General features: G+C 37.4%; 1 protein-coding gene across 6 annotated transcripts; it reads left to right on the plus strand.

Moving 5' to 3' along the window:
* The first annotated feature begins 114 nt into the window (after nt 1-114).
* Nucleotides 115-21,170, plus strand: TRA2A (transformer 2 alpha homolog). 6 transcript variants are annotated; one of them, XM_029233284.1, is made up of 9 exons: nt 123-314; nt 10,108-10,421; nt 10,702-10,835; nt 14,272-14,437; nt 15,908-16,096; nt 18,258-18,373; nt 19,473-19,598; nt 20,064-20,131; nt 20,300-21,170. In XM_029233284.1, the coding sequence occupies exons 4-9, from the start codon at nt 14,405-14,407 to the stop codon at nt 20,308-20,310; spliced, it is 543 nt and encodes a 180-aa protein (XP_029089117.1). In that variant the 5' UTR covers nt 123-314; nt 10,108-10,421; nt 10,702-10,835; nt 14,272-14,404; the 3' UTR covers nt 20,311-21,170. The 6 variants fall into 6 exon arrangements, with proteins under 6 accessions (XP_029089114.1, XP_029089115.1, XP_029089117.1 ...); XM_029233286.1 differs by lacking the exon at nt 123-314 and adding an exon at nt 859-916; XM_029233285.1 differs by lacking the exon at nt 123-314 and adding an exon at nt 925-8,868.
* Nucleotides 21,171-25,462: the final 4,292 nt, after the last annotated feature.

A 25,462-nucleotide genomic window follows, 5' to 3' on the forward strand; every position in this document is an offset into this window, starting at 1 on the left:
TGCTAGGCCGGGGCCACCACAAAACCTCGCTGGGGGCGGGGCCACTTGACATCACAGAGACGCTCCGCCTCCTTACGTCGCGCACTCGGGAGGCCAGAAGGTTTCTGGCGGCATCGGCGCCATTTTGCCGGAGCCTGCGACCGAGTGGGAGTGGAGTGGAGCGGCTGTTGTTGCCGACTCTTTCCTCCTCCCCACGGTCCAGTCAGCTGGTTGATTAGGCCATCGGCCCTCAAGCCGAGACCTGTCTCTTATTTAGTTCTGGGGAGTGCCTGGCCGACATGAGTGATGTAGAGGAGAACAACTTCGAGGGCAGAGTGAGTACAAAGCCGCGGGAGCCGTCTTCGGCGGCGGCCCGATGCTCGGGGTTTCTCTGGGACGAGCGCGGTCGGGCGGGGTTGCGGGGAGTTGTGCGGGGGCCCGCGGGAGCAACCTCTGGAGCCATCGAGGTCGCTTCTTCACATCCCAAGATGGCCTCTGGGTTACACTCTTGCCCCAAACACCACGGATAACCTCCCCTTCCCCCTTTCTTTGGAGACTGATAGCTGGACCCCTGGGTCTGATATCCCCCAGCGGTGCGCCCTGCCTTCTCCCCACCCCGAGGCTTCCTTATCTCTGTTCCGAGGTGTGGGTCCCGGTGGGGCGGGAGGAGACGGCAGGGAGTTCCCCCCGGCCGGATAGTGGTAGGTGCTTCCTGCGGTGGCGTTTCTGGCGACCCCGAGCATCGTAGAGGGTCTCGGGGTCGAAAGTGCGCGGGGCTGCTGTCCGGGCGGGGAGAAGCTGGCGTGGGACTAGCTGGGGCCTGTGTCTCCTTGGCTCTCTATTGCAGTGAGCGGCCGCGTCTCTGTTGGAACCGGCGGCGTTGCGTCTATAAAGGCGAAAGCCTTGAGGTTGAAGGTGGGACGAGCCTAATGAAGTGGTTAGTCAACGACCGCACCGACCCTTAAGCGTTCTTAAGACGAGAGCTGTGAGGGGAAAACTACGCGAGGAGCCCTTTTCCTTTAATGTCCCTTCTGCTTTCCTTTCACTTCAAAATGAATGTGGAAATGCTATAACGCCTTATTTTTCGAATTCCTTGATGTTGGGCTTTTTTTTTCTTTCTCTTCTTTATATCTCACCTTTTAATGCTTTTCTTCCTATGACCTTTCACCTCAACACTGACCACTCCTTTACAGGTTTTTACGGTAAAAAACAAAAAAGAGAATCTTCTGTCTTAATCTTACATAACTGAACAAATTTCATGGCTCAGTATTTTTACAGTAGTTAATGCTATGCTACTCTCTTAACTCAAAACGTTACCTGAAAATTACAGGCCCTCTGTCTTCCATTTCTCTTCTCAACCCATCCCCCAGCAAAGAGGGCTCAAAGTTTTTCATTATTTTGGATGTGATGAATATAAACATCACAAAGATACATTATCCTCAGCTTAAAGATACTAGAACGTTTAGCAATGATTGGGTTATATTTCCGAAGTTACCCTCGTAGTGAAAATTGATGTGAGCTAGTGTAGAACCCTGAAAAAAAAACAGTCCCCAGACAGCATTTTCCGGCTCTTGTGTTGGCATTTTGGTCACTAGGGGAAACTCATAAAAAACACTTCAGGTGTATGCTGGATGGAATGAATTTTGTCTTTTTATAAGAAGTTCATAAGATAAGCATCTGGAACCAGACAGTTAAATCAGAAGGTCAATTTAGGGTTTTCTTTTTGAGGTTAGAGACAAAGAAAGCTATCTTTAATGCCTTTAAGATTGGATTTCTCTAATAAAATCTGGAGCGTTAGATATTAATGAATAGTTGAACCTGCTCATTTTTTAGGATGGGGTATTGATTGTCACAACAGAAGTTTTTAAAATCGTAATGGTATTTAGGTGGTCGATAGTCATAAGCTGCTTCTTGTTTTGAAAATGTTAGGTAGTTACGGGAAGAAATTTTGCTGTCTGTTAATCTTCAGTTAACTTCAGTACAGTTTTGGGCAGTTAATGTTTATTTTGGTTTGTGGTGAAGTGAAGAGGACTACTGTTTTGGACCTTGTTTTCCTTTAAGTTCTTATTTTTTTATGTAGTCATCAGGTTGAATTTGGCTAGTTCTAGGTAATTGTTACCTTACCCATCTGAGAAAGAAATAAATGTAAGATTCCCACCCAGTTTTAAGCTAAAATGCATGTAGGCATTAACAATTTATTTTAATAGAAAAAGGTTTTTACCTTTTCCTTTTAGAGTGTTTGTGGTCATAGAAAATATTTTTTCACATGTGATACCCAAATGTGTTTTAGTATTAATGAACTCCGATTGTATAATAAATACATTCACCTGTTACCTTTTCTTTTTTTTGGTTGGTTGAGGTATTTGTCTTTATTCATAATTGGGTGAAGAATTAAAATGCCAGAAACTTTTCTGAGGGTGTATGCTTTGTCGTTGTTGTTGTTGTTCTCTTAAAGCAGTTTCATATTCACCAGTTCTTTTGGTTTTTAAACTATAGTGATCTTTTATCAACTAACCACAAACCAGCAATTAAAAAAGGTTTTATAGAATACAGTTGTTGTGTTATCTTTGTATCTAAATGTAGTAACCTTTTAGAGAGCCTCAGAAAAAGGATTTTCAAATGATGTTTCTGAGGTGTTTTAAGTAGTTATTATACTTCAAACTTTTTGACTAAAACAAATTAGAGAAAACATAGGTCAGTATTCAGATTTCATTTGCTTTATGTACAGAATAAACAACACATTTTAACGCCATCTTATTGAAAAGATATTTAAAATTAGAGGGTAAGTTCCTAGAGACTGCGGAACATATTAAAGAATCAGGACTCGTACTAATAGTTACTTCTATAGCATTTTAGGATCTCCTCCCCGCCATCTTTGACATATTTTCTCATATACTGCTCATAATCTTGCAAGGGCTGGAGAACTCTTAGCATTTTAAGAAATTAAAAACTTAGGCCCAGAAGACCATGCAGCCAGAAATCTGAGATTTACAAGTCCCAGTCCATTGCTCATTGTATACTTAAACTATGCTGTGTATATATTTTGATTACTTTTTTTAAAGGAGCACACTGCACTTCAGTGTCTCAGAGCCATTAATGGAGTTTGCTGAAAACAATGACAGGAGCTTAATTTTCCATTATATATTAATATCTCTTGCATTTTCAAAGGACTGGAGTAAAAGAGCTTTAGGAAAGAAAATATAATTGGCTGAATTTTGTTATAAGTAACCCTAACAGTTAACCAACCAATTTCCCTTCTGCCTGGGGTGAAACTGTTGAGCATCCACTACCTTTTTAGTAAAGACCAGGTGTTCTTGAGGGAAAGAGAGCTTGGAGTCTGATTTGAGATGACTGACAGCTCACATCTGGGTAAAAGTAAGTATATAATCAAGTGCTGTGTGATAGAATTAATAAGGAATTCAGAAAATAAAGCTGAGCAGTTCCGTGAGCTTAGAGGAAAGGGAAAGCTTTAATATGTAAAACTTATGCTGGACATTATGATAAGGGAAATATGAATATTGATTATAAGGATGAGACAAGGAAGAGGTTGCTGGACTAATGAGACATGATAGATTTGACTGTGTAGTCAGATAATGGAGGATTTTGAATTCTAGATTTAGAAATTTGGACTTAATCCAGTATGCAGTAAGGAGCCATCTATGGATTTTTAGTTCTGGGAGTGGCAAAATGAAAGGAATTTTAGCAAAGAACGGAGACCAATATAGGAAGAGCAGCAGGGCACACTTGAAATATTTAAGGAAGGAGCTTATGAAAAATCTGATCTAAACTGGACAACAGTGGGATGTAAAGAATGAGCGAGACATTTTTAAGGGATCCAGGAGAATAGTGGTGCTGATAAAATATCAATAAGTAGGTCCATTAAAGCAGTTTGCTTGGGACATGTATATCAAGTTAACAGAATTTTAAGCGGAAATGTCTTTTGGAGCTGGGAGTGATGTTGGCACTTGATCTATGACTTTGAATGTCATCTTCAGAAAAAGAATACAACTTCAACTAAAATTCAATCTCAAAAAATTTTAGTGTCCTTGATAGAAATTAAGGGGAACAGAAATTAAGACTTTCTTGTTATTTTATTTATTCCCCTCTACCTCTAATTTTTTTTTGAATGAAGCTTAGAAAAACATTAAGTCCAATTTTTTTCTTTGACAGTGGCCCAGTGCTCTTAATAGAGGTTAAGGATTCTCTAGCTTATAATTCCACAATTGTCTATGCTTTGTAGAATAGTTTAGAATAGTTGGAAGAGGAAGGATACTACTTACTCTGGCGTCCGTTTTTCAGAGCCTATTCTGGCTTCTTGAGTAGCTGGAATATTTTAAAGAGACTCCTAGTGTTCCCCTTCTTAATATATGAGATGATTACCTGGATGATAAAAGTGAAGAGCCAAACACGAATTTATCTGTATCAGTTTGGAATTTAAATTTGTGTGTGTTAAGATATTTTGTTGAAGAATAGCAGAAATGGGGGAGGTTTTGCTTTTTGTTTTTTTGGTGTTTTTTTGCTTCTTTGAACCCTGGTTTGTAATTATAATAAGGGTGATGACTATGCCATTAAAAACCCAGGTTGGTGACTGGTTCCTTTTAAAAAAAAAAAAACAAAAACCCTCTCCTTTCTTTTTTTCTTTTCTTTCTTTCTTTTTTTTTTTAAGAATACAAATACGATTGAATCCCTGTTACAGATTAAGAATGTTAGCACTTTAGCTTAAAAAAAAAACAAAACTTGGTTCACCTTCTTAAGCAATTTATATATCTCATCAACCTGTTGCAAAAGGGTAAGGCTTCCTTTTAGTAGCAGTGGTATTAAACTTGGGGGATAGTCTTATGTGTCTTGGGTTTAATTTTTTTTCCCTAAAGTACTATGGTTTATCCAATTTTAATGCTTTTTTATTCCCCCATCCATTTAAGCAGAGAATTTGTGAAACTTAAGGTGACGTTTTAATACTCAAATTTTTGTATTTGAGTTTCTTTCACTGAAGGGTGCTAATTTGCTCAGTATAAGCAGAAGTTGGGATTTTTAAAAAGAGCAGTGCAACTAATCATACCCATGGTGCCTAACTAATTTTACAGATTTTTTGTAGATACTTTTTATGATTTGTACCATTCCTAAAACAAGTATAAAGAGTCTTGGGATCTGAAAGAATATCAAGAGATTTAAATATTTAAGAATGAGAGTCATTAAAAAAAATACAGATAAACTTTGTTTATGGACTTAATTTTGTAAATGAACTGGGGTTACTTACTTATGGTATAGTGTGTAATGTAACAGGTGTGAAATAGCCATGAGTAATCAGCATAATAGTTTTTTAGAACTTGTGAACAGTGCGAAAACCTCTTTGATAGCATCAGTGGGTGCTCAGGCATCAAGTAACTAACCCTGGGACCTTTATAAAAGGTATATATCCACAAGCTGACTGAATTAATACTGATTATTTGTACACATGTCATAACCAATTTAGTAGGACTGAAGTGGAGGTGAGAAAATGGTAGCGATCAGATGGGGAAAAGAATCAGTAAACACTAAAAAAAGAAAAGTTGAGAAGAGAATAACAGAAGGAAGTGTTGTTTCCCCTCCCTCCTTTAAGTTACTGCTGTATGTAGTTCTGTATAATCCTTATTGTTTCATGATTTTCACCAAAGTGAGTGACTAGGCCTGACCAATCTGAGGTAGAAGAAAAGTTATGATTTTTTTCCTTGAAACTAAAGCCCTGTAGTCTTACTTATTCAAGATTTGTAAATACTCCATGACATTAGAAGATGAGAACATAAGTAGGGAATTCTGTAACAGGTTCTTAGTAGTTTGTTTTAATATAGTTAAGCCACTTTAGCCTTTTTACACTTTTTGAAGTTGCCACTTACACACTAGCTTTTTGGACATTACAATTGATCATGGCATATAAGCCGGCCGGTTTATGAGCCACATTTAAAATTTGTACAGAAGGGAATTCTCTGACAGTCCAGTGGTTAGGACTCCGAGCTTTCACTGCCGAGGGCAAGGGTTTGATCCCTGGCCAGGAAATTAAGATCCCGCAAAGCCCTGTGGCACAGCCAAACTAAATAAATAAATAAAATTTGTGCAGAAGATTTGTAGATTTTACAGGTAATTTCACAGTGTGACATGAGTTTAAATTTGATTAACTGTCAATTCCTTAATAATTTGTCTAACACATTGCCAAAATTATTCCAAACTTTAGAGAATATAAAGACATACAGGTTGGAATATGTGTGAGCCTTTGTAGGTACAAAGACCACTTTAATCTTACTTAGAATGCAGATACTGGGATGACTTTAAAAAAGGGGAAATTATCATTTAAAAATAGCTAATGTTATGAGCAATCGGTATTTTCTCTTTAAGAAATTGCTCTAATACCAGTTATGGATTAAAAAGAGAGTGAAAGTATTTCTTTTACAAGCCTAAGGATGAATCTGTAAAAGAAGCAGTCTATCATACTCGAAAGGAAGGAGGCAGAACTGCTATTTCTGTAGACTGAAATGAAAGAAGTGAGTAAACACAGGAGGTTTCCCTCAAATCCTAAAGAAGGAAATTCTTGTACAATAAATATAAGTTATTTGGGTAATTTAAAATCCTCCCCACCCCCACATACAGTTTACCTAAATGCACTAGTATGTTTCTGTGGAAATCTCCAGTTTTACAAAGTAGTAGGGAAATATAATTTTGAGAATTTGTTTTAAAAGCTTATACTATATTCATATAGACTTGAATTTCTGTAAACTTGGCACTGTTACTTGGCGTTTGCCTTGGAATTTGCCTTGCCATAATATTAGAATGGGTTACAGCATAGCATTTATATTGGTTTATTTTAATGGGCTTTAAGTATTAAGTATACATATGGTCAGAATTTTTTTTCCCATCTATAATATACTAGCTGTATTAAAAGACCCTGAAGTTATTGTTTGCTGTAGGAATCGTTCATGTTCGACATGAACATATTTAATAACCTTTTTCCTGGTTTAAAAAATACTACATGGTTATACTATTTTTATACATAGAAAGATAGTTCTTTGCTTGTATTGGATACACCATAGTAATTGTAGTTAGCGCCTTTTTATTTTTGGCTGTGTCCTTCAACTACCACCAGAGGCATCTTGTTAATAAAAAATAGTTCAAAAAACAGTTCAAAAATAGTTCAAAAAACAAACGGACAGGGGCTTCCCTGGTGGCACAGTGGTTGAGAGTCTGCCTGCCGATGCAGGGGACACGGGTTCGTGCCCCGGTCCGGGAAGATCCCACGTGCCGCGGAGCGGCTGGGCCCGTGAGCCATGGCCGCTGAGCCTGTGCGTCCGGAGCCTGTGCTCCGCAACGGGAGAGGCCACAACAGTGAGAGGCCCGCGTACCGCAAAAAAAAAAAAAAAAAAAAAAACGGACACTATTTAAGCAGGTTGTACTGTGAGAACTTTCTGCCTAGCTCCTCGTTTATAGTAGGTAAGGTAGACTGGAAGCCTCCTTAAGATATATTTCTGTTAAAATTCGTGGTATGATTTGGTTGAGTCATTAACCTGCCCATTTCAAGTAGGCACTATATTTTTAACGGTCGGTGGGTCTAGATGCAGGTTACTGAAGAATTTGCAGAACTTCTTGACTGGACAGCTTTAAGAGCAGGTTAAGTAGTCTCCAGTGAAACAGGACAGGTAACACCCCTTCTCAATATTTATTTTTCTCCTCGCAATTTCAGTTCCGTTTCCAAATTCTGAATAGTTGTATGAATTTCTTTGGAAAAAGTTGAAATTACCATTTCATAATGAAGACAAGTCAAAGGTAGAAAAGGATAATCCAGCATTTGTCCATAAAGGGCTTATGGTTGCCTGATTGCCAATGCACAGTTTGGTGAAAGTGGCATTTATTTGGTTATCAGCCTTTGAGGAATGTTATTTTAAAATGGTGAATATGACTATGTGTGTTTGAAGACTAAACTACCAGTTCTTTACAATGACAGGGCGTTTGTTTAGTATTATAGTAAAAATAATTATGAAGGTTGAAAGTTTTTTATGCTTTACAGTTTATTCTTTTAAGTTTACTGACAGTTACTGATTTACTTTTTAGATAGATAAGTCTCCAAATTGCTTTTGGAAGTTAAAATTATTGACATCTTTATAAGTTAAAGGAAAGTTACTCTTTCTTAATCTTGAATGATTCCGGGGGGAAAAAATATGTAGTTTGAGGTTTCCCTGATATAAAAATTGAAGAGTAGGCAACAAAGGAGGTTACGTATATGTGACACCTTGGATAATAAAAAGCAAGCCTTCTTTTAAATTTGCTGATGTCTTTTGAAAAGATATTCTGTCATATCTTAATGCTTTTGTTAACAAACTAAAAGGAAAATTGCATATTTTCCAGTGCGTTGCTATACCAGAAATGGGATTTAAAATTTAAACTTTAAGTTGTTATGGAGTTACCTTGTTAACATTTAATACCTAAAAAGTGGTTATTTTCAGCACTACTGAATAATTTTCAACTATTGTTTTTATGATGGAAGGCTTAAACCTAATATATAAAATTTTGATTTCTATCCTAAAAAAGGCTTTAGAGTGTCACAGAGCTCAAAGCTTTCTATATGTATAACAAAGGCTGTGGTGATGTTTGTAGATTTATACCAGGGGATCTGTTTTATATGAGGGAAAGCCAAAAGGGAGAGGGGAATATATTTTTACCTAATGAATTATAGGTAATGAACTGGCCTGTGAGGCTTCAATTACAAGTGAATTAGCCATACTTTTGTTTTGTTTTTGTTTTTAGTCCTGAATGTGCTGCTTTTACAGTTTCAGTGAATGAAAAAGCCTAAGTTGCTGTGCCTGCTCCAGGCATCTGTCCAGAAATTTAGCAAGTATCTGAGATGTGGTGAAAGACTTATTGTAGGTAAATAAATGGGAAAAGCTGATATTAAACAGAAAGGTAGCTATGTATTTTGATTTTGTTTTCATCTGAAAAAAATAAATAGGCCTAGCAGCATTAGTACTGTCCTTGATGAATAAGTCTTTTGATATTAAACCTGAAGGAAAACTTTAAGGAAGTTGCGTGATAGTCTTAATAAATAGACTAAATGAAAATTGGTGTGAAATTGGGATTATTTTCACTAATAATCAAGGCTTAAGTGGACAGAGAAAGCACACTGTCCATCCAACTTCGGTCATAAGTGCTTCATATGTCTATCAAATTTTAAAAAAAAACAAACAGGCTTTTAATCAGTTTTTTATATCCAACTTCTTCAGAAGCCAGTCAATTTTCTGATAAAGGATATAGTTACTGAAGGGAGTATAAGTATGCATAGCTGCATAAAATATGCAAAAACTATGAACAAAAGAGGTAGGATAAACAATAAAGACCATGATACTAATTTTGTAATGTACATTATGTACTTCATTGGATAAAATAGAATTTTTTAAATGGCTCAGTTGCAAAAATACATCTACTACTAGGAATTTACAAGCCAAAGGGGAAATTTTTAAAATTTCATACTTTCTTTTCCCCTTGGTTTTTTTCAGTATGCTTGTTTTATTTCAGGTTGTATCTTTCTGGTTAAGTCAGAGTCAGCAAAGATAGTGGTCAAACAGAATCAGGAGATGGTAGTGATTTTACTAATTTTTTTTACTTCTTTGAACCTCAGCATGTGTCCTATAATGTGTGAGTTTAGATAGATGTGTACAAATATTTCAGCCTATGATGCTTTGCTTTAACTATATCTTGATACCTTAGCATGGCTTAGTGAAGGCTTATTTTAAGATCACTTGGAATCTTCAGGTTATAAATTAGTGAAAACTTAAGGCATAGGTGGGGGGGTTACAGTTTGTTAGAGTTATGCTTGAATTAAGTATTTATATTAAAACTGTTCACGTTTTAGGAACTAGGATGAAATATGAAAGGGGAGGAGGGTGAAGAGTATGGTAAAAACATTTAGAGAAATTCAGTAAATTCTCTTTAATTGTTAGAAACTAGACTTTTGAACAACTTTAAAGATTATAAAATTGTTTTTTTAATAAACTAGTTATTTGCACTTTACCTGCTGGCTTTTCCATTTGGTAGATAACATTCTGAACTCCAGCAGAGTTTTATAATCCCCACGTGCTTAAATATACTAAATGTTCTTTTTCCATTAAGGTTAATGTTCGTGAAGAAATTGAAGAGTTTTTTCCAAGAATGTGGAAGATAAATCAAGATAAAAGAAGGCTAATGAAAAGTATTAAAGATCAGAAAATTAAAATTGAATGGGGGAAAAAATTGAACAGAAGATTGGTCAGATAGAAGCACTTGAATATTTTTTTTTAAGGCTATTTTGAATTGTTTGAATTGGGGAAGAATACACGAAGTATGAAAAATGAAAAACTCAATGAAGAATGAAGAGAAGTAGAAAGCAAGAGTGAAGTAGAATTAAAAGAATCTGGAAGAATGAATGGGTCCTAGGTTAAGTAAATGTATGGTTTATGTTCCAGTGTCTGTATGATCAAGTTGTAGATGAATTTGCATGATTACTTAGTTAATAGAGAATTGGTGATCTGGTTCAAGTAGGGAATTATTGAGGACAGTTAGCAGTATTAACAATGGGTTATTAATGAGCTGAAATTTTTTCTGGAGGGTGTTGCCTAACCATTTGTTTTTCAGGAGCAATCAATATAAATAATTACGGTACTTTAAATGTTAGGTGTTAGGCATCTACGTGACCAGTGCCATTTGTAATACTGTCTTCTTTGTTAGGAGTCTCGCTCTCAGTCAAAATCTCCAACGGGAACTCCTGCTCGTGTAAAATCGGAGAGCAGGTCAGGATCTCGTAGTCCATCAAGAGTTTCCAAACACTCTGAATCCCATTCTCGATCAAGATCAAAATCCAGGTAAGTGTGTTTAAAATAATATGTAAGTATGTTTAAAATGCTTTTCTTGGATTTTTCAGGGCAGAGTGGTTTTTACCAAATCCCTCATTTTTGTTGCATTTTTTGTGGAAATTTCACTGAAGACTCAAAATCATGAAGTTGTCTTTTTTTTAATCTGTGGTTTAGAAATGAATGATACGTAATAGATACAAAGACTTAGATAAGGTAGAATTTTCCCTTCGTCCATTAATCTATCTGATGCTATTAATACAAATTAAATGTGTTGTTTGATTTAAATGTGCTTGGCATTTGAAGGTTAATGTTTGATATTTCAATAATATTTGCACAACAAAAAGGTAATTTTCTCCATTGGAGACTTGGCATGCAGTTTAGTGCAGAGATGGTTGATGTATGTATGTTGTACTGGTTATCAGAATGATTTCAGAAGATTTTTCAAGTTTCACCTTCCAGCTACATCCTTTACCTGAAGATTCTAACTAATTAGATCCAGCGTGGAACTCTGGTCAGATACAATTGGCAGGAAGTGGTCCTGGAGTGATTCAGAGCCCCAGCCACTACCACTTACACTGATTAAAACAAAGACTCTAGTGAGCCACTGCAAGGCTCACTGTATCAGATGTCCCAGGTGTACTGGTGTGTGGAAAAAACAGTGAAAAACAACCTGGGACTTCCCTGGTGGCGCAGTGGTTAAGAACCTGCCTGCCAATGCAGGGGACACGGGTTCAAGCCCTGGTCCGGGAATATCCCACATGCTGCGGAGCAACTAAGCCTGTGTGCCACAACTACTGAGCCTGCACTCTAGAGCTCACAGCCACAACTGCTGAAGCCATGCCCCTAGAGCCCGTGCTCCACAACAAGAGAAGCCACCGCAATGAGAAGCCCGCGCGCTTCAATGAAGAGTGGCCCCCGCTCGCCACAACTAGAGAAAGCCCGCGTACAGCAACGAAGACCCAACACAGCCAAATAAATAAATAAATAAAATTTAAAGTAAATAAATAAAAACAACCTGGACAGTCGGTTTGATAAGTCATTGTAATTTCTTCTTTAAAGAGGTAATTTATGTCTTTGAATAGAGTGTGATTGCAAGGGGGCATGAGACAAAAGAATCAAAGGCGTACTTTTCGTGCAATCCACAGCTATGTCTTTTTCTCTGTTGTATCCCGGATCCAGCCTAGTGCTTGATTTGCTAACCACTCTACATAATTAATTGAATCCACATGTGCAGAATAGTGCTAGATAGAATTCAGGTGTAGAAACAGAAGTGAGCACATTTTCATTTTAGGACTTTTGTACTTGCTGCCCTTAGCCTAGAATTCTCTTCCGTCAAGATATTCTCATATCACTTGATGCAGTTCTCTGCTCTTGTATCACTGGAGAACATTAAATACCATGCACACTCTTTATTCCCTTATTCCTAATTTTTTTCGTAATATTTATCACTATCTGACTTAGAGAAAAGGTAAGCAGTCCTGAAAGATTTTAAATTAACGTCACTTTTTGTTACTATAGTCCTCCCTCAGTATCTGTTGGGGAAGGATTGGTTCTTCTGCGGATACCAAATCCTCAGATGGTCAAGTCCCTTATATAAAATGGCATGGTACAGTCAGACCTCCACACAAAGGACCAACTGCATTTAAATGTAACTATTGATATTTTATGTGACAACTTATTAATGTTTTTTATATTTTAAATTGAAGCTATAAATTGGTGCTAAGGAAAATAGGAAATGTCCTGTTTAGTATTCGTATAAAACACAAGTTATTTTCTTGTTTCTCCCCCACCCCAGCCAGTGATTAATTTCTTGTAGATAGTAGGCCATTCATATTATTTTCATTCCCATTCAAGATTGTTTGCCTCCTTTAAATAAAGCTGTATTCTAAGCTTCATACACAAGATTTGTCCCAGTCCTTTCGTCATCTTCATTTTCATTCCATCCTTTATAAGTATCCTAATTCCTAGCAGATTATACTCTTTTGCAATTCTCTAATCACATTTCCATGTTTTCTTGCTAAGGAACCTTTGTTCTTGGTATTCCTAGAACACTTTTCCCCTGTCTCCCTAGTAGAATCTTATTAAGTCTCCTAGCTTTATTGTTTAAACTTTCTGGCCCTTAGCATTTATATCATTTATTGAATACCTCATAGAAGTTATTTTGTATGACTTTCATGACTACTGGTCTGGGTGTTTAAGGATAGATCATATGAATAGTAATAAGAAATGGCGTTTTCTTTGCATTAATAGGCAAAGAAAAAGGACTGTGAGCAATTGGAAATAATCAAATAGGAGATGAACTAGGGAATCAGCAGTAGAGAGATTGGTGAGATGCTGTAGAAACCTTGAAGAAATGAAGACCATTAGACATGAAGACTATTAGTTTAGTGGGGATTTAGGCTGTGACGAGTTAATTTAGCAGATGCTAGATTGCAGCAGGCTAAGGAAAGACTGGGAAGGAAATGATACTTAACAATGGAGGGAATATAGGACTATTTTGAAAATGTGATAAGAATCAAGCGATTTTATTGTGATGGTAATGGAAGTTGATGGTTTGTTTTGTCTTTTGTGTGTGGTGAAATACACAAAATTTATAGTCTTAACCATTTTTCCGTGTATGGTCACTGGTATTAAATGCATTCATATTGTTGTGCAACCATCCGTCTCCATAATTCTTTTTGTCTTGTAAAACTGAAACTCTACCCATTAAACAATGACTCTCATTCTCCTCCCAGCCGCTGACAACCACCATCTTATTTCTGTCTCTTATGATCTTGACTACTCTTAAGTACCTCATCTAAGTGGAATCACACAGTATTTGTCTTCTTATAACTGGCTTATTTCACTTCGCATAATGTCCTCAAGGTTTATCCATGTTGTAGAATATTAAAGAATTTTCTTGCTAGTGCCAGTTGGTTTTTTTCTTTCTAAAGAAGGTGGAGCCTTAACATGTTTGTAAGGTAAGGTGGGAAGAGTGAATTTAGAAGGGATAGACTGGGAACAAGGAGGAGTTGTAGTGAGGAAGAATACTTTTTCCTCTGAAAGGGGAAACGAGCTGAGAATAAGCAGGGATATATATAGGTATAGGTCCTTGGCATTGTCAAAAGTTCAGAAAGCGAAAGTAAAACCAATGAATCATGAACATAATTAGTAAAAATTTACTGTAAAAAAAAAAAAAAATTTACTGTACACATACCAAAAAGACACTTTGCAAACTGGGAGCACTCCAGCCAAACATGGAATGAGGCTCAGTGGTATGTTGTTACAAAGCAGCTTATATGGTGAGCAGGCAGTGTCTTCACAGTATTTGGTGATTAAGGTAAATTAATGACTGACCTGGTTTTGTCTGCTCAGGGAACCTTCATTTGGTGTCCGTTTGCTTTTGATTTTAACAGCATTAGGCATTTTGTTCCAGTATCTTTACCTAAATTTATTTCTCTCAAAGGTCGAGGTCAAGGAGGCATTCTCATAGACGTTACACTCGATCCAGATCCCATTCTCACTCTCATAGGAGACGATCTCGAAGTAGGTCCTATACACCAGAATACCGGCGTCGCAGGAGCCGAAGTCATTCTCCAATGTCTAACCGGAGAAGACATACAGGCAGCAGGGTATGTGTTTTTTAAAAGTTAATGAGGGACTTCCCTGGTGGTCCAGTGGTTAAGAATCTACCTTCCAATGCAGGGGGTGCAGGTTCGATCCGTGGTCAGGGAACTAAGATCCCACATGCTGCAGGGCAACTAAGCCTGTGCTGTAGAGCCTGCACGCCACAACAAAGATTCTGAGTGCTGCAACTAAGACCTGACGCAGCCAAATAAATAAATTTTAAAAAACAAAGTTAATGAAACTTATTTTGTCTTTCCTGTGTATTTGGTCATAGTATAACATCTTTTATGGGAGCTAGAGCACTGTTTAAAAGTGGTACTTCAGAAACATCCTTGGCTATATGAATATTGTTTATATGCATTCAAGCGTGTTTTCTTTTTTTGACTTTTGAGTTGTTAAAATAAATGAAATTTGGAGACTTCCCTGGTGGCGCAGTGGTTAAGAATCCGCCTGCCAGTGCAGGGGACATGGGTTTGAGCCCTGGTCCAGGAAGATCCCACGTGCCGCGGAGCAGCTAAGCCCTCGTGCCACAGCTCCTGACGCCCGTGCGCCTAGAGCCCGTGTGCTTAGAGCCCGTGCTCCACAACAAGAGAAGCCACCGCAGTGAGAAGCCCGTGCACCACAATGAAGAGCAGCCCCTGCTCACTGCAACGAGAGAAAGCCCGTGTGCAGCAACGAAGACCGAACACAGCCAAAAATAAATTAATAAATTTATTTTTATAAAAGAAAGAAATTGGGAAAGAAGCAATATGTTCCAAGAATTGAGTTGAAAATACTGAGATTAAAAGTTTTACCATGGGAAGGGGTAGCAAGGAAATAGCAAAAGCTCTGTAGTAATATTAATAGCTAACACTTATATTGAGCAATGTGCAAAGTTCCCCAATGAAGTAATACTTTTAATCTCTCTTTGAGTCAAGTTACCTTATTATTGATAAGGAAATTGAGTCTTGGATATGTGACATTGAGGTTTGTTTGTATTTAACCATGGTGGAGTCTGCTATTATTTAATGATGTTTTGAAATTTGCATGTTAATTTTTCAAATCTGGATTGTGGGAACCTTGAAAGATTATCCTTGCTAAAGAATGAAAATTGAGGAGGAGAATCTAATCAGCAATTGCAGATGAAGTCAACGTTGAGTACAAATCTATAAGGGATATAAAACATTTGAATAAACTAAAAATATGGCATTAAACTAAGGATGAATTCTTAGGATACGTTCTGAAAATTGCTGGGCTAGAAAGTTAGGGACATTTTTATGCAGGATGCAGCCTGGAGTATATTCTAAAGAAGGCTTGAGTGTACTATGAACTGTAAAATATAGCTCGCCTGTTTTTTTTTCTTTTAAATTCTTGTTTCCAAGTGACTTGAAACAATATAGTCTTTGTGTATTGGGTGAAGTGTTCTAAGCAAAGTATTTCTGTGTGTTTTTATTTTAATTTGGAGCTTAAAGTTAAATAACATCTTTATTCAACAGGCAAATCCAGATCCCAACACGTGTCTAGGAGTGTTTGGCCTCAGTTTGTACACAACAGAGAGAGATCTTCGCGAAGTATTTTCTCGATATGGACCGTTGAGTGGTGTCAATGTGGTTTATGACCAGCGAACTGGACGATCACGAGGATTTGCTTTTGTTTATTTCGAGAGAATAGATGACTCAAAGGAGGTAATTTTGTTTTTGTAATTATTTGTCATTTTGAAAATTTTCTGATGTGCATTATTTAGTATTGAGTTACTGTTAAAAGCTGATTGATAAACTCCCAGTTCTATAAACATTATGTCCTCTTTCATTGTCTGACATGATTTAAACTCTACCTCTCAGTATTAGAATTGGAATGGCCAGTTTCACTTTCCAGCTAATACTCTCTGGTATAGGCATATCTTTATTGAAATCCGGCTTTGTAAAGTGAGGTTGTGTTTGAGTTAATGGAAAAGGTGAAGTATATATAAGTGTTCTCTTTTGAATAACCCTTATTCATGCTCCAAGCAAATGATTACATTGACCTTTTAAAAGAATTGTGTTTAGGGCTTCCCTGGTTGCGCAGTGGTTAAGAATCCGCCTGCCAATGCAGGGGACACGGGTTCAAGCCCTGGTCCGGGAGGATCCCCCATGCCGCAGAGCAACTAAGCCCATGCACCACAACTACTGAGCCTGCACTCTAGAGCCCGTGAACCACAACTGCTGGGCCCGCATATGACAGCTACTGAAGCCCGCGTGCCTACAGCTCGTGGTCCGCGACAAGAGAAGCCATCGCAGTGAGAAGGTTGCACACTACAACAAAGACCCAATGCAACCAAAAAAAAAGAAAAAGAAAAAAAAGAATTGTGTTTAGGTTTAATCTGTTTAATTTTTGTAAGTGTCTATAATTAGCTCCCTGTCTCTACAGAGCTTTGTTTATCTATTCTCTTAAGTTCATCTACCATTCTGTTCTATAAATGAAAATAATACATGGAAAGAATTGGTACTTTTTCATGTTTGTTTAGTGCCATTCTTAATTTGCCTGACAGAATGATCCTAATCAATGTCAGGGATTTGAAATAATGCTATTCTAATGTTGTAGATAATGGATTATAGAGGAAGCAGTAGGCTTGCCTTCTCCATATTAAAAGTTCATGGTGACTGAATTAGAAAATTCCATTTTAAGGAATTTTTGAAGGTCATTTGTTAAAGAAATGGAAGGTACTGGCATTTCTTTTTTGTACCATTTTACACGTGACAGTAGTTGGCTATAGGTCATTATTGCTCTTTGCATCAACAATGTTTGATTGCGGTATAAGCAGTCGTAATAAAAGAGTATCTTTCAGAAACAATAAATGCTATTTTTATTTGGTGGTAGAGGCCAGGGATGATACTGAACATCCTACAGTGCACAGGATAGCCACCCACAACACGGAATTAGCAGGCCCCAACTGTATCAATAGTGGTGTGGTTGAAAAAGCCTGGATAATTCTAACAAAATAATGCTCTGAGTTGAAGGCATTTATGTTATAGACATTATGATAGACACAGTAATGGTTTTTTTACTGTTACATGTTTGTGATTGGTTTATTCCTGTTCTCAATTAAGGGATAAAGGTGTAAATTTAGAAATACCAGGATATCTCACCTGAAGTGCGTAGTGCAAACAATATCATAATTAAACATTTTTTAAATATGAAACTTGTTTGTTCAGTCTTTTCACACACCTCCTCCTCTTAGGCTTATTTCTGGATAAGATAAAATGAAAATGGCAACTTTACTTAGTTCCTGAGAACTTCTTAAAATGTGTTAAAGTGGTTGGATTCATTTTTGCATTTATTGGTATTAGTACCAAAGGGCAAAGTGTTAGGGAATGTGAGCACAGACATAAAGACAGCACTTGCTGGCGGATTAAGAAGTTCCTTTATATTTGGAGTTCACTAGGTGGCAGTGTGTTACTTAAGGAATGGCTCTACAAGTTTTCAAGGAATGGCTTGACAAGTTTAGACTTGTCCACTGAGTTGCAGTTTCTGCTTTGAGTTGCTGAGACTGAAGCTAGTTACTGAAGCCTCAGAATTCTTCAGGCTTCCCTGGGTTGTGTGGTTCCTTCTTTATGGCTGTAGCTGCCCCTAGTCTTTCAGCAGAGGCCTGCTTAAGTGTCCATGTGTACGTTGAAAACTCAGTACTATTGACATGCATATAGCAGGGATTAATACATCAAATCCTAGCCCTTCTTACTTGAGAAAGAAGTGTTTAGAGAATTTTAATTTTTGAAATTTCAAATGAAAAATGTGTTAAATTTTTTGCAGTTTTGATAGTTTCTCCTTGGTGAATTATGCATGACTTTCTGTGCCTGTTCTCCTTTATAGGCTATGGAAAGGGCAAATGGAATGGAGCTGGATGGTAGAAGAATTCGTGTAGATTATTCTATCACCAAGAGAGCGCACACACCTACACCAGGCATATACATGGGCAGACCAACTCAGTAAGATTTCAAGTTTCCTAAGCTGAATTTTAGGAGCCAGAAATCCACCAGAAATGTGTGCAAAATTTTGATTAATCAAAAGATAAACTTCTTTTCTCTGTAATTTGAATTGAAAGTTATTTAATATGACTATATGTATTCTTTGAATCGTTTTATTTCTTTGATTTTTTATATGTATATTTGAGCATGGGGAGAAATTAAAACTATTGAAGTGCATTCCTGGCTATTTTCTTGTACTACAGAAATAGAAAAAATATTAAATACTAGAAAATTGTATGCTTTTAAATATTCTCTAAATGTATATGTGACCTTGGAAGCCTCTGTGTATATGGAATGGTTTTACTGATATTAATGTTTGTTTTTTAAAAAGCCAGTTTTGCATTGTGTACAACATAAATAGGGACTTTTATAAAAGTTTTTAAATATAATATAACCAAAGGCAGTATTTCTTAAGAGTGAAAGAAGAAATATAGGCTTTCATTTAATGTGAAGCCTCTTGGGAAAATATAGGATTTGACAAGGAGAGCCTACAGAAAATAGTAGTAATAGTGAAAATAATGTCCCTATGATTAGGAGTTGGGAAAACAGCAGGAAAAAGAGGGCTTAGAGTTTAAATTCACTGCCAGAGGTTTGAACACCAGACCTTGAAATTTTTTAGCACTGGACGTCAGTTCTCTTTGGTGTTCATGGTTGGTTACCTTTAAATTCTTGATATTTATTAACTGCTTTTGAACTAGTCATAGGACATACATCTTAGCATTTGGGTACTTTTTCACCTTATGGAAAAAAGCACGATGCTTTTTTCACCTTATGGAAAAGGTGTTGCTGATTTGGATAGTGCATTAATAGAAGAGCATTTTATAGTTTGGAGAGTTTCGTGAAATTATTCCTGGTTATTTATTTGATACATGTGAAGCAAAAGCAGAATACCATGGGAGTCAGCAAAGTGAGACGTGGAAGTAATTAGCATGAAAGGGTTATCTCTTCTCTCTCGTCTATCTCCCTTCCTTCTTCCATTTTATTTAAGCATCCATTTATATTAAATGATGACAGAAGGTGATCATTCACACTGATGTAGCGTTTTCACATTTTTCTGTAGCAGTGGTGGTGGAGGTGGTGGTGGTGGAGGTGGAGGTGGAGGAGGTGGCAGACGTCGAGATTCTTACTATGATAGAGGATATGATCGTGGGTACGACAGGTACGAAGACTATGATTACCGGTACAGGTAATGTTTTAACTTACGATTTCTGTTCTAAGTTAGATGATAGTAGTAGTGTTTGGCACTTTTAATTTATGTTTAATGTGTATTAATAAAAATATTTAAAATATGGGGCTTCCCTGGCGGTCCAGAGGTTGAGGCTCCGTGCTTTCAGCACAGGGGACACAGGTCTGATCCCTGGTCGGGGAACTAAGATAAGATCCCACATGCTGCACAGCGTGGCCAAAAAGAAAAAAATTAAATAGATTTTATATGATGCTTTCTTGAAAGTAGGAAAAATGATTTTTCTCAAGACCAAGAAAAGAGGTTAATTATCTGTATTGGCCAATACTGTTCTAGTATTGTTGGCACATGGAAAACTTAATAGCTTTCCTCTTAGGTCCATTATTATTTTGAATGATGGAATTTTGGTTTTATCTGCCTCGGTGTAGTGATTATGTGATATGCTGATTAATCTTTTATTTCCTACAGAAGAAGATCGCCTTCTCCTTACTATAGTCGATACAGATCACGATCAAGATCTCGTTCCTACAGCCCAAGTACGTCACTTTTGCTTTTGTTGCATTACGAACCTCATTTCTAATTAATGGTTTATATTTTAGAAAATTAAGGTATATAGTGACTGTTAATAGTTGGGAAAATATTAGGCAAGTCAAACTATAATTCTCATTTGATTAAAAAAAATTTTTTTTTTTACTCTTTTCCAGGACGCTATTGATAAACAGAGTGGTTGCAGTTGAGGACATATTTTTCTTTCTTTTTTTTCCCTTTCTCTTTTTTTGTTTAATTCTGGATTTCCCCAAGCTTCTAATCCTTCCTACTCCTTAAAAAGAACCCTTACAAACATCTTTGGTTTATTTAGCATCTACACTTTGTCGATTGTATTGCTGTTTTCACCCCTTTTATTATATTCTTAAAGATGTAATTGTCATTTTGAGTAGTTAAGCATCTTGAGTAAAAGAGGAACCCCCAGTGTTATGCTTTTGTAAATGTTTTTTTGTTTGTTTGTTGCTTTTACAGAAAATTAACTCCTGCCTAATCGAATGAGGAAAGAAATGATCTTTTTAAAGCTTCTTTTGTGTTAGATATTGTATTAGACATGGTATTAGAGAGCTGCATTTACTACAAACTCCTTTTTTAACTTTCTTTTGGGAAAGTTAGTAACATAAAGTAGTTCAGTCATGTCAGGTTTGTCTGGGGTGGCATGGAGCAATCAAATAATTGAGTGTAGAAAGTTTGAAGCTATAGAAGGAAACACTTGGTCATTTCTTTTGAAGAACGGAATTTTTAAGCCCTAAAAATGTCGTTTTTTTAGAGATGAAAAGCTTGTGGACTCCTACAAAACATGTATTTAAAATACATTTGTTAAAACTTAAAAACGTAAAGTTTGATTTTTGTGTTGGAATTTTTGAAGTTTAATCAGTGAAGGACAACCCTTATTTATTATTTAGAGCAGTTGTATGCTTTGCTGTTAGAAATTTTGGTATTAGGGAAATGGTTTAAGTAGGCTATTGTATAGAGTCCTTAGAAATAGTGAGGGGAAGGGTAGTCTCCTTTCAAATAAAAGTTAATTTCTTTGAAAATGGGACTGTCTCTTTATTGTGGTACAATGGGGAAATATAACTGGATTAATTTGGATTTCCTTTTTCCTAACATTTTTGCTTACGCCTGAATGTATAATCTGTGTCTCTTCTTCAGTCTTGAAAAACCATTTTCTTTCCTCCCTTTTTTGGTCAACGAACTTGGAAATATTGAGAGTATTCTGAGTCAAACGCTATGCTGAAGGAAAGATAAATAATATGGTTCATTTCTTCAAGAAGCCCACATTCTAATAGGAAACAACACACTTAAATGACTGTAATGTAATGAAAGGGGAGGCTGTTAGGCTGAAGAGGTGGATGATTTTTCAGGTGACCTTTATAAAAAGGTAAAGGAGCATGAGCCTCCTTTGTTTTCTTCCTCAAAGCAATGAGAATAAAATTAGATAATTATCTATATAATAGATCAGTGGGATCTACGGAACTGAAGCACCTCAGACATCTTTATTAAAAAGCTAACTCTTCAGGGCTTCCCTGGTGGTGCAGTGGTTGAGAATCTGCCTGCTGATGCTAGGGGACATGGGTTTGAGCCCTCGTCTGGGAGGATCCCACATGCCGCAGAGGAGCAACTAGGCCCGTGAGCCACAACTACTGAGCCTGCGCGTCTGGAGCCTGTGCTCTGCAACAAGAGAGGCCATGATAGTGAGAGGACCGCGCACCGCGATGAAGAGTGGTCCCTGCTTGCCACAACTAGAGAAAGCCCTCACACAGAAACTAAGACCCAACACAGCAAAAATAAATTAATTAATAAAACTCCTACCCCCAACATCTTCTTTATAAAAAAACAAAAACCTAACTCTTCAAAATGTGTTTAAACTTTTTTTTGCCAATAAGGGCTATCCAGAGAATGAAGCTGTCTCTTGTTGCTCCCTAGAGGGTTTTTGTTCTTAAAACCAGGTTATTTAAAGACTGGAAATCATTGCCCTAAAGAGAACATTAATTTGTTGACCATAGGAGTACTTTAAAGATTTAAGCTGTATATCATCAACAAAAGTAAAAACGTTGGCTACAATCTGGAGACTTAATAGCCATATAAAGAGATAGTGAACATAATTAAAGACAATATGTAGGGAATTCCAGTGGTTCGGACTCCACACTTTCAATGCCGAGGGCGCGGTTTCGATCCCTGGTCAGGGAAGTAAGATTCCGCAAGCCCTGCGGCACGGCCAAAAATTAAAAAAAAAAACAAACCATAAAATGTAGACGTTACATATGCATTAATGGAAAGAAAGCAGGGAAGGAGAAAAGGGGAGTGAGGGGGATAGGAGTTTTAAATAGGCCAGTCTTTGAAGGCTTCCCTAAGAAGGTGGAATTTCAGTAAAATTTTAAGGTGAGCAGGGAGGGAGCCTTGTAGATACGTGGGGGAAGCATGTATTAGGTATAGGGTACAGCATGCATAACTGCCGTAAGGCAGTTACATACCTGGAAGTGTTGGAGAAGAAAAGAGGTCAGAGGACAAAGATAATAACCGAGGGCTCGGCACTGCTGGGGAGAATGGGTAAGTAAAAATCCAAGACAATTTTTTCTTTTTTTTTGTATTGAAGTATAGTTGATTTACATATATCGTCTTAAGTTTCAGGTGTACAGCACAGTGACTGTTTTATATGTGTGTGTGTGTGTGTGTGTATAAAACATACTGTTTTTCAGATTCTTTTCACTTACAGGTTATTACAAAATATTGAGTATAGTTCCCTGTACTATATAGGTTATCTGTTTTATATATAGTAGTGTGTATATGTTCACCCCAACCTGTTAATTTATCCCTCCCCCCACCGCCCTTTGCCCTTTGGCAACCATAAGTTTGTTTTCGGTCTGTGAGTCTCTGTTTTGTAAATAAGTTCGTTTGTATCATTTTTTTAGATTCCACATATGAGTGATATTATATGATACTTGTCTGTCTTCGATTTCGTATGGTAATCTGTAGGTCCATCCATGTTGCTGCAAATGGCATTATTTCATTCTTTTTTATGGCTGAGTAATATTCCATTTGTGTGTGTGTATGTGTGTGTATATATATATACACATACACCACATCTTTATCCATTCATGTGTCGATGGACATTTAGGTTGTTTCCATGTCTTGGCTACTGTAAATAGTGCTGCAATGAACTTTGGGGTGCATGTATCTTTTCGAATTATGGTTTTCTCTGGATATATGCCCAGGAGTAGTATTGCAGTCTCATACATGGTAGCTTTGTATTTAGTTTTTTAAGGAACTCTTCGTCATAATGGCTGTACCAGTTTACATTCCTACCAACAGTGTAGGAGAGTTCCTACGGTATTTTTCTTTTAATTTTGGCTGCATTGGGTCTTCATTACTGCGTTCAAGCTGTCTCTAGTTGCAGCGAACAGGGGCTACTCTTTTTTTTTTTTAACATCTTTATTGGAGTATAATTGCTTTAAAATGGTGTGTTAGTTTCTGCTTTATAACAAAGTGAATCAGCTATACATATACTCTTCGTTGTGGTGCACAGGCTTCTCATTGCGGTGGCTTCTCGTTGCGGGGCACGGGCTCTAGGGACATGGGATTCAGTAGTTGTGGCTCGTGAGCTCTAGAGCACAGGCTCAGTAGTTGTGGTGCATGGCTTAGTTGCTCCATGGCATGTGGGATCTTCCCAGATCAGGGATTGAACCTGTATCTCCTGCATTGGCAGGTGGATTCCCACGAGGGAAGTCCCCTACAGTATTAAAGTAAAAATCTACAATAGTGTTTTTAACTCACTGAAAGGTAGAAATAACTTTGGGAGGGGGGTGGTAGTGGTGGTTGTTTTGTTGTTAACTCCTTACAACAGTGGTTCCTGCTTAATCTTACTTGGGTCATGGAGCCCTTAAAGATCTGAAAAAATGGAGACTTACCTGGTGATGCAGTGGTTAAGACTCCGTACTCCCAATGCGGGGGCCCGGGTTCAATCCCTGGTCTGGGAACTAGATCCCACATGTGTGCTGCAACTAAAAAGTTTGCATGCCACAACTAAGGAGCCCACATGCCACAACTAAGACCTGACACAACTAAATAACTAACAAATAGAAAAAAAAAGAGGCAGGCATGTTCCTGACTCTTTAAAGATAAAAAATCTGAAAAATACTTGCAAACTGTCTTCCTAGGTAAAGTGCACGTATAAAACAATATAAGTTCACAGACATTGTGCATACATCTCTTTTAAGGTAAAAGCACGTAACATACAGACATTGCCCATGGATTCAAGAAGAATAATTGTATTTCCTCGGCTGCTTTTTTTAAATATTACTGCTTAGAACATTTGAATTTAATAGCACCTTGAGAACTGTGAGGCACACATATATATTGCTTCATTATGGCAATTAAGAGACTATTATTTATAATGTAAGTTGAAGGTTTATTTGTTCTAAATAGGTCTACCCCAATGTCATATTTAATGTTTCGAGTGTATGGATTTTCTTCTTCCCACTGAACTGAATTTGAAATTAAGTGGATTCAATGATTAAAATCAGTGCATTTTTTAATTATACAAAAGACACATTAAAAGGTAAGATGAGAGAGCTACCACTGAGGAGTAATGAATATAGGAAATGAGAAAGGTTTAAGTAACTTCCAAGAAAGCAAATACACAAGTAAATGGAATAACAGGCTTTGCCAGTTTATACTCCCACCAAGAGTATGTGAAAGGGAGGTCTTCTCTTGAAACAAAAGGTATTGAGATATTACTGAAGGAAAATAAGCTTCTATACTCTGGAATTATTTACACCACAAAATTATTTCAAAATGAAATTAAGGTAACAATTTTCAAAAACAATATGGTGAGACTTCCCTTGTGGCACAGTGGTTAAGAATCTGCCTGCCGGTGCAGGGGACACAGTTTGAGCCCTGGTCTGGGAGGATCCCACATGCTGCGGAGCAACTAAGCCCGTGTGGCCTAGAGCCCATGTGCTGCAACTATTGAGCCTGCATGCTGCAACTACTGAAGCCCGCATGCCTAGACCCCATGCTCTGCAACAAGAGATCCCACCGCAATGAGAAGCCCACGCACTGCAACGAAGAGTAACCCCCACTCGCCGCAGCTAGAGAAAGCCCGTGTGCAGCAATGAAGACCCAATGCAGCCAAAAAACTAATAAAAAATAATGGCGAGGACAACATAATAGTGGTACAAAATATGCATACTATGGAATCCTGTATACTTAAAGTGATTTCACTAATTCTGCCCTACACGTGCTTGCAAGTGACCCTAAAAAGGCTACCCAGTCAGGAAACAACAGCACGATGTTCACAAGCTTAAAAAGAAAGTTGTGAGTCC

This window comes from Monodon monoceros, unplaced genomic scaffold (assembly GCF_005190385.1).
Source record: "Monodon monoceros isolate NGI ecotype Baffin Bay Population unplaced genomic scaffold, NGI_Narwhal_1 Super_Scaffold_2, whole genome shotgun sequence".
In the NCBI taxonomy this organism is placed as follows: domain Eukaryota; kingdom Metazoa; phylum Chordata; class Mammalia; order Artiodactyla; family Monodontidae; genus Monodon; species Monodon monoceros.

Excerpts from the sequence above, each read along its gene's own strand:
- TRA2A (XM_029233281.1), top strand. The coding sequence starts at position 279 with ATGAGTGATGTAGAGGAGAACAACTTCGAGGGCAGA. Across the intron at positions 16,097-18,257 it reads GAATAGATGACTCAAAGGAG|GCTATGGAAAGGGCAAATGG; the intron begins GTAATTTTGTTT and ends TCTCCTTTATAG. Across the intron at positions 18,374-19,472 it reads TACATGGGCAGACCAACTCA|CAGTGGTGGTGGAGGTGGTG; the intron begins GTAAGATTTCAA and ends ATTTTTCTGTAG.